Genomic DNA, 8,248 nt, shown 5'->3' on the forward strand with positions numbered 1-8,248 from the left:
AGTATGGGGGAGCTACTGGCATTTGCGGGACTGGGATGAGGGCAGGGAGCAAGAGCCCTCCCCAGTTGTCTCCGAGTGGGGCGAGTGCAGGGAGCAGGAGCCGTGGCAGGCGGACAGCGATCACTGTCAGGAATTCTCAGATTGGGAAGAATCTCCTGAGCAGCGGCTGTCCCCAGGAGAAGGCACGAGCCGCCGGGCACTCTTGGACTGGGAAGCTTGCCGCAAGCAAGAGCTGTGCCAGGATGGCCAGGAGGTGACTGGAGGCAAAGCAAAGAGAAAATCCTCCAGGTCCAGCTGGGATGATGACAGTGATGGAGAGCTGGCTCAGGACAGCAAGGAATACTGCGACATCCTGAGCAGCCAGCTCAAGGCCTGGCAGCGGGAGGACGATGACTGGGATGAGGTGAGCGTCCTGGAGCTGCACGAGGAAGGAGAAGAGGCCAGGCAGCAGAGACTGGCAGATTTAGCCCGAGAGGGAATCTTGCTGCCTGTCCCTCGAGAAGCTTGGGTGGAGTGCCAGGAGCCCGAGCTGTGCCCGCAAGAGCAACTCTGTGTCGGGCCTGGCCCTCTGGCAGCCCAAGCCACGGTGGAAGATGTCTCTTCTCCTGGGCAGCCGCTTCCCCACAGGAAAGGCCGTTCGCTCTTGAGGTGGGCACTGCGGGGGCTGCGGGCACTGCAGGGGCTGCAGGGGCTGTTCCGCTGCCCCTGCCTGGCGGCACAGCCACAGGATCAGCGCCCGCTGCCAGCAGCGCCGGGCTGCAGATGGCGGCTGCCCCGCGGCCTGCCCGGCGCCCCGAGGGAGCCACACGGGCTGCCCCGGCCTGCGCTGGCTCTGCGGGCCGAGTCGGCCCCAGCCGCTCTGCGGCACCCCCAGGGCGGCTCCCCGAGGGCACACGGCAGCCCAAAGCGGCACCCGAAGGGAGACCCTCGCTGCCGGGGCTCAGCGCCGCATCCCGGCCCATCGTCCGGCCGGGAAGGCACCTGGAAAGTCATCGGCTCCCAGCGGCAGCCTGGCACCGCCAGCGGCACCCCTGCACCGAGTCCCCGAGGGCCACAGCCACACGGCTCTTGGCCCTTTGCAGGGACACTGGCTCCAGCTCCTCCCTGCTGGACTCCAAGGCCATTTCCTCTCCTCAGGAAAGGACTCCATGCTGATCCTGGGGCACTTTGGCCATGAGGAATGGACACAGACAGGAGGTGTTGCTCCCAGGACATGACGGCGGCCTGCTGGACTGCAACACACACAATTCTAACAAAAGAAAAGAAAGTTGTGTTTAGGAAGTAGTAGTAGGAAAGAAAAAAACCCCAAACCCACCTCCCCCCCAACGAAAACCTGCATAAGACCCTCCAGAAACCAAAAAATGATCAAGAATAAGAATAGGAATATTAGGAAGAAGAGGTAGAAGCTGAAGTAGATGAAGACGCACTTAAAACATGGAAAATTAAGAATAAGAATAAAATGTTGGAGTCTGGAATACAGAGTGTGTGCCCTTGTTTCTGACACTTAGTTATAAGATCCAGGTATAGGTTCCCCCAGGCAGGGCAGGTCCCTGGGTGCTGCCCCTGGCCCAGATAGTTTTCAGATGGGAAAAACTATCAGAAGTAAGGTTTTAGAAGACAAAATATCTTCCCTGCTGACAGCACCATAAGGAATAGCTGCAGGGCAGAGTTTTAAAAACAGAGGTTCTCTTGACCTCTCTACAGCTTTGCATGGTGCTCAGCATGATAGATCAGGGGAAAAAATATTATAGTGGGTCAGACACATCTCATTGCAACAGAGATGCAACAGCACCCCTGATTTTTCCATGGTTCTGGATGACAAGAACTAGGATACTGCATTTAATATGACTACAAGAAGGGTTTGGAAAGAGAGAGTTCAGAAAAGAGCAACAAAATAATTAAGGGAATAGAGGGATTTATTTATGAGGAAGATTAAAAGAACTAAATCAATATGTCTAGTTTGGCTAAGTGATAACTAAGGAGAGGCATTTCAACCATCTACAGATGTTTGACTGACACACACACCCTAGGGAAGGAAAGGAATTACTTAGCAGGAAACAAGCAGGCATATCAGGGAGTAATGGAATGAAATTAAGAAAGAGAAAACTGCGGAATTTAAAGCAAATCCTCCTGACAATGGGTTCTAATAGTCTGTAGAAAACATACCAGCATATGTGCAACATATGGGAACAGTCTTGAATTGATAAGGAGGGGGACTTAACTGACTTGATGGGCCTTTCCAATCTCAAATATTTATGATTCTATAATTAAGCATTATTAAATTTAATGACATGTGCCATTTTGTTTTCAGCAAGTTCCTTCTGTTGCCTCAGGTCATAAGTGTGCAATTATTTCCTAACTAAAGGTCTTACTTTTTTACTCATGGATCCTTATGAAATTAACTAGGCTGGTCTGCTATTTTTTTTTTTCTTAAATTGAATTTCTATTAATGCATTTTCTCTTATTTCCAACCAGCAGCTCTCTCCCTCAGTTAACAACTCACAATTCCCTCTTTATGCAAGGCAAGCCTGCACACTTACAGCTTCGTGGCTCGGTGCCTGAACCTGCTCAGCCTCAGGTTGAATGCCTGCAGCACAGGGCACGGGCACCGTCCCAGGCAGCTGTGGCTATGCAAGGGGACAGGGCTGGCAGGCAGCTCAGCGAGGTAGTGCTGGCCATCGGGCTCACCTCCACAAAGAATGCCAGGAAGGGCAGATCCCAGGGTGGTTCCTCTCTGCTGAGCAGCTGGAGCAGGCGGAGTGCAATCCCAGAACACAAAGAGAGGGAGGCACCGTGCATCTCCCTGTCAGAGGGAAAAGGCACCAAGACCCTGAGTTGGAGGGGCAAGAGACCGGGACTGATTCACAGAGATCCGGTCTTTCCTCACCACACTGGAGGGAATGGGGGTGCTTTGGGGGGAGGCACCTTCTGGGCACCCTCAGCCAGCATTTTCCACTCTGCTTGGCCATCCCTCAGTGACAAGACCCTCTGTCGCAGAACCACAGGGACTGTGTGAGGCACCCCACGCACAGGGCACAATTTCAGAGGCAGTGGGGAGAAGGGGGTCTCACCTGGCCAGCAGACCCACGGCATAGTGCTGGGTGTCAGCACAGAGCAGCGTGTCCCAGCCACACTTGCATCGCATTTCCACGACCACACTCTCACACCGCAGTCAGAAGAGCAGAGCCTTCATGGCCTGCACTGCAAACCTGTGTGCAGAGCAAAGCCCAGGTCACATTGGGTGCACTGGTGCTGGTCACAAAGGCATTGGAAGGACAGGAGGACTGGGACCTGTTGGGTTTTCTGGGAAGGCAGTATTCCTCCTGGCATGCTCTCCAGAAGCTGTCAACTTCCACTGGTGGCGTCTGCTGGGTGGTGATGACAACATGGAACAGCAGAGCCACAAACAAGTGGGCAGAATAAAGGATCAACGCCTCGTGGCACTCAGGTGCTTGGATAATCAGCCAGAGCACCAGAGTTGCCTGCAAAAGAAGCACCCAAAGACAGCATTCAGTGCCGAGGTGTCCATGGGGCAGGGCCCGAGGGGAGACACAGGAGGAGCAGCAGGCCTGGTGCCCCCTGAGCCTGCCCCTAGCCCAGGTTTCAGCTCAGGAACTGAAGCAGGGAGAGGATGGAGAGCTGCTGGAGAAGCAACGTCTGGGTGATCAAAGGCCAGCTCCAGGAACTCACAGCCAGAGCAAAAACATCCTTGTTGTCTCCATCAGAGGTGCAGATGCTGTGCAGAGGCCAATCCTCCATCACACAGAGCAGTGTTGGCAGCACTTTCTCTACTGTTGGTCCTGACGAGCCTATGGCTCTCCACATCATTTCAGCAGCTCTGTGGGATCAGAGCTCTGTGTCAGGGGTGTCTCAGTCACAGAGCCATGCCCTGTGTAGCTGTAGGGACCCAGGTGACAGAGCCCCAGTGCCCTGAGGGGCAGGGAGGGAGCATTGGCAGCAGCCTCAGGACACAGAGGGGCCCGAGGCTCCTGGACCTCTCTGCCTGTTGGGCAGAGCCCATTGGACAGGCTGTGCAGGGCCATGGGCCCTAAAGGCTGGTGAGCCCTGAGCTCTCAAGGCACGTGGGCCCCATACCTGTCACACGATGGGGCACAGTGCAGGAGGGTCAGCACCACATCAGCAGGGTGTTCTTCAGCCAGCCTTATAATGTCAATTTGCTGCCTGGCATCAACAGTGACATGGGACACCAGACTCTGGTAAATGCTCCTTACAATAGCTGGCACCTGGAGGAGGCATGGGGAAGACATGGAGTGCTGTCCAAGACAGCAACTTCCCCAGCTTCCCCCAAGAAGTGCTTCCCTTCCCATCACACTGTGCTGGCCTCAAAGGCTGAGGGGGCCCTGTGGATGTGGCTGGAGGGGGCACACAATCCTGGGAGGCCTCCAGTTCTGTCCCCTGGCTGGGTACCTGCTGCTCAGAAGAAACACAGTTGTCCTTGAAATTGTCCCTTATGAGCTCCTGACTCAGAGCAGGAGTGGGTGTGATGTCAGCATCTGCAATGCCCTGAGTCTCTCCAGTGTTATCGTTTGGAATGGCCTCATCCTCAGTCACTGCCTTGTCAAAGTTTTCCCTCTCATCATTCACTGCCGCGTCAGAGTCTTCTGAGTGCTCAGCTGAATCTGGGCTGACATCAGGCTCTGCCTGGAGCTCGGTCAGCCTGCAGTCAGGCTCAGCTGCACCCTCAGTTGCTGCTGTGGTGTTCTTTCTACGCCGAATGCGCAGAAACTTCCGGAACCTCTGTGCAAGGAGAACAAAGGACAGGGAAGAGAGGCATGTTCCATGGAGTGCTCCAAGCTCCACTGCTGGGCTGAGCAGTGCCAGCAGGCCCAGCCCAGGTGGGGATGGCTGCAGGTACCTGCGCTGCTCTTCGGAAGCGGCCACGGGCAGGCTCCTGCTCTTGTGTCTGGTCCATGGCTGCATCTGGCAAAGAGCAGCCAGAGCTGAGGGGCTGCAGGAGAGGCCGGAGAACACAGCCCAGCCCTGCACTCTCCAGGCAGGGACAGCCCTGGGGTGGCTCAGGGGATGGAGCACAGCCAGTGCCGGGGTCAGCCCCAGCCCCTCTTGCATCCTGTCCATTGGCATGTCCACAGGGGATGGGATGGGATGGGATGGGATGGGATGGGATGGGATGGGATGGGATGGGATGGGATGGGATGGGATGGGATGGGAGGGGGCAGGGCCCAGCTGGCTGCAGCTTCAGCCCTGTGGCCCAGCTCTGCTGCTCACCATCCTGCAGTGGCTGGAACTGCTCCAGCTCTTCAGGAGGTTGTGCAGCTCCAGGGTCTGTGTTTCTGTTCCCCCTGAACACATTGAACAGCCTGAGGAATCTGCCCGCCATGACACAATCTGGCCTTGAGGGCACCTTCTAGAGAGATGCCTTGGGAAATCTCTGAGTCAGCAACCCACGCAGTTGTGCCTGGAAGGCACCTGTGACAGAGAAGGCTCAGAAAGGCTACAGGACAGCAAGTCCTGCAGTCTGGTCTCCAGGGCTCCTGCCAAAATGACTGGAGACTCCTCTTAAATGATACAGATGACCAAATACCACAAACTGGCCTGGATGGCACAGGCCACAGGGATAGAAGATGCCTTGGGAAAGCCACGGGTCACCAAGTCCCGCAGTCTTGCCCCGCAGGCACCTGCAAAAGAAAAGCCTCGGGAAAGCCACGGGCCACCAAGGCCTGCAGTCTTGCCACGAGGTCACCTGTACAAGTAAAGACTTGGAAAAGCTCCGGGTCCGACACAAACGCGTGCGCTGTGCGGGGGCTCCTCACAGCACCGCTCTGGCGCGTCCTGTCCCGTCGCGTGCACTGGGCACTGTGGCATGGCCCTGTCACCGCCAGCTCCTATGTCACCACATGTCACAAAGGGCCCTCTGACACCCTGTCCCTTTCCATCCCATGGTGACCATGTGTCACAAAGGGCCCTTGCACACACTGCCACCTGCCCTTGCGCTGCCCCCATCCCCCCCAAAGTGGCCCAGGTTGGAAGGAATCCCTTGCCCAAAGTGTCTTAGACAGCCCAACAGGATCTTTAGGAACGCCTCAAACCCTCAGCAAACGCTGCCCTGCTCTGCAGGCTCAGGGCAGCAGAAGGAGCCCCCAGGGCTGCTGACGCAGCCGCAGCAGGAAGGGCACGGGGCCTTGCACAGAATCTGCACAGGGGCCTGGCAGCACTGAAATCAGCAAGTGTGGCAGTGTCCCCACCAAGACAGACCTGCCACCCCAGCCAAGCCCTGGCAGTGCTGGTGCCCTTCTCCTGCCCCAGAGACCTGTGCCCCTGGGGGGCTTCTGTGCCAGAGGGCAGCCAAAGCCCACGTGCATTGGGAGCTGGGCTCCTTCCTGCAGGGGCTGTTGGCAGGAGCTCCTGGAGCTACTGCTGGCAATGCTTAGTCTTGGTCAGATTAATTACATGTGGGAATTATTTTCCCATTGATGTCATTTCCTGCAGCTATAAAACATCTTTGTGGGGAAGGCACAGAAGGATCTGGCATTTAAGAATCCTCAATTCATGAGAGCTTCCCCATTGCTCAACTCAAGAATTTCCTACAAGTTGCAGACTTCACCAATTAATTGGAATGGCCAGAGAATGTGAAAGAGTTTCAAGTTTGCTTCCCATCTCAAAGCAGCAAGTCCTTTGCCTTAACATCATCCATTGAGAGTCATTTTACAAAATATAACACTACATAGACGCTAAAAAAAGGCCATTCTTTCGTTTGCAAACCTTTGCTTTTCTATGGAGGGATGATAATATCCTAATTCTCTGAAAAATTAAAGCTCTCAAGGAATGAAAGTTCACCCAGTATTACAAAATAATCCAAACGATTGAGTAGATTGCAAAAAGGCTAATCCTCCCCCTGGTACAGATATCTAGGTGGCCAGTAAATTACAGCTCTCCCCTCTTCTTTTTTTGCATGAGAACCAGGACCACTAACTGGAAAAGTCACAGATACTCCTTATGTCCTCCATAACCAAAGCTGAGCCAAACCATGGATGCTCCCGTCAAACTGACTCAAATTCCAGCCTAGACCTCTCACTTCCAGACAACTTCTTCCCCAACACACCCACCAACACCAATGCTCCCAAAACATGCTCACAGAACTCCTCAACACCCCACCAGGACCCTCAACTGTTCCCATCCCACCACAGAGCTTTCCCACCCTCCAGCAGACCCCCTGGTTCCTTGCACATGCCATGGGATGGCACTCAGCAGGATCTGCCCCAAGGCCTTGCGCGGTAGCAAGCTCAGGCTACCAGGCCACTGGTTCCTGGATCATCCTTCCCACTGACCCTTCCTGTGCACAGCTGTTACATTTACACATTTGAGCCAGCTTGGACTTCTCCCCCTAACCAGGATTGCTGGGAAAGGATGGAGAGCAGCCTGGCAAGCTCTTTCTCCAGCTCCCTCTTTACTCTTGGGGCAGCTAGAACATTCCACAGGAAAGCAACTGGTGCCACAAGGAGTGGGTGACATCAGGGGAGATCATTCAGGACTGCTAAATCCTGAGGGAACAGCGCTGGGTTTGACCTTTGGGTACCTGCACAAACGTCAAGTCAGCCGCCTTAGTTTCCAGGACAGCTCTGTGTTGGCCAGCATCCTGACATGGATGCAGGACTGCTGCGAGGCACTGCTGGGACCCAGCAGGACAGGACTGGCTGTCTTGTTTACATGTTGAAAATGAGTTACATCATATTTAGCTAGAAATTCAGTGATCCCTGAATTTGATAAGGAGCTGGGCCATTATAAGCTAAGAAATTTCTTTGGATTCTGTATTTTAGCCATTTTTTAGCATTTAATTTTATCTCAATACAGCAAAGTAGAGGCACTTCTTTTGCTTTGGATTCTTTAGGGAATTGTTTCCCATCTGGAAGAAAGACTCTGTGAAGGGAGTGGTTGTCCAGGGGCAAAATACAGGTCATGAAGAAACAAGACGTGGCTGAGACCTCTTACATCCCACACTAAGGAGTCAGCCAAGGGAAAGGAGCATTTGGGAGTCATGCCTGGGGGAGGAGGGACAGGTGGTGGGGCTGTGGCTGTCTCTTAGCTGGGGGACACGGCTCAAAGGGCAAATGGTTGAGGTTTTGGTGTTGGACTGCTGCTGCCCCGAGGAACCACTGCTATTGCACAACTTTTCCATCACTGTGTCTGTTTACTGTGGGTGAGCCTCTGCTCACAAGTGTAGCCATGCAACTGGGTCCTTTCAATACCCGATCACTCTGGGAGGGATCCT

The 8,248-nt window shown here is 54.5% G+C and overlaps 1 protein-coding gene across 1 annotated transcript; it reads right to left on the reverse strand.

Annotated features, from left to right (window-relative positions):
- Positions 1-1,165: 1,165 nt before the first annotated feature.
- LOC147647237 (maestro heat-like repeat-containing protein family member 1) lies at positions 1,166-5,816 on the reverse strand. Its single transcript, XM_086872583.1, has 9 exons — positions 5,248-5,816; positions 4,877-4,941; positions 4,429-4,758; positions 4,096-4,244; positions 3,691-3,838; positions 3,292-3,482; positions 3,072-3,209; positions 2,689-2,803; positions 1,166-1,249 (listed from the first exon to the last, which is right to left on the reverse strand). Exons 1-7 carry the CDS (start codon positions 5,357-5,359, stop codon positions 3,173-3,175), a joined length of 1,032 nt encoding a protein of 343 aa, XP_086728709.1. The 5' UTR covers positions 5,360-5,816; the 3' UTR covers positions 1,166-1,249; positions 2,689-2,803; positions 3,072-3,172.
- Positions 5,817-8,248: the final 2,432 nt, after the last annotated feature.

This window comes from Cyanistes caeruleus, unplaced genomic scaffold (genome assembly GCF_971803275.1).
Source record: "Cyanistes caeruleus unplaced genomic scaffold, bCyaCae1.hap1.1 HAP1_SCAFFOLD_65, whole genome shotgun sequence".
In the NCBI taxonomy this organism is placed as follows: Eukaryota; Metazoa; Chordata; class Aves; order Passeriformes; family Paridae; genus Cyanistes; species Cyanistes caeruleus.

Bases quoted from the DNA above. Each gene is read 5' to 3' on its own strand.
- LOC147647237 (XM_086872583.1), bottom strand. From the start codon at position 5,359: ATGGCGGGCAGATTCCTCAGGCTGTTCAATGTGTTCAGGGGGAACAGA. The intron at 4,942-5,247 runs GTGAGCAGCAGA...GCTCTTTGCCAG, and splicing joins GTTCCAGCCACTGCAGGATG to ATGCAGCCATGGACCAGACA. The intron at 3,483-3,690 runs GTGAGTTCCTGG...CTTCTTTTGCAG, and splicing joins AGGATGTTTTTGCTCTGGCT to GCAACTCTGGTGCTCTGGCT.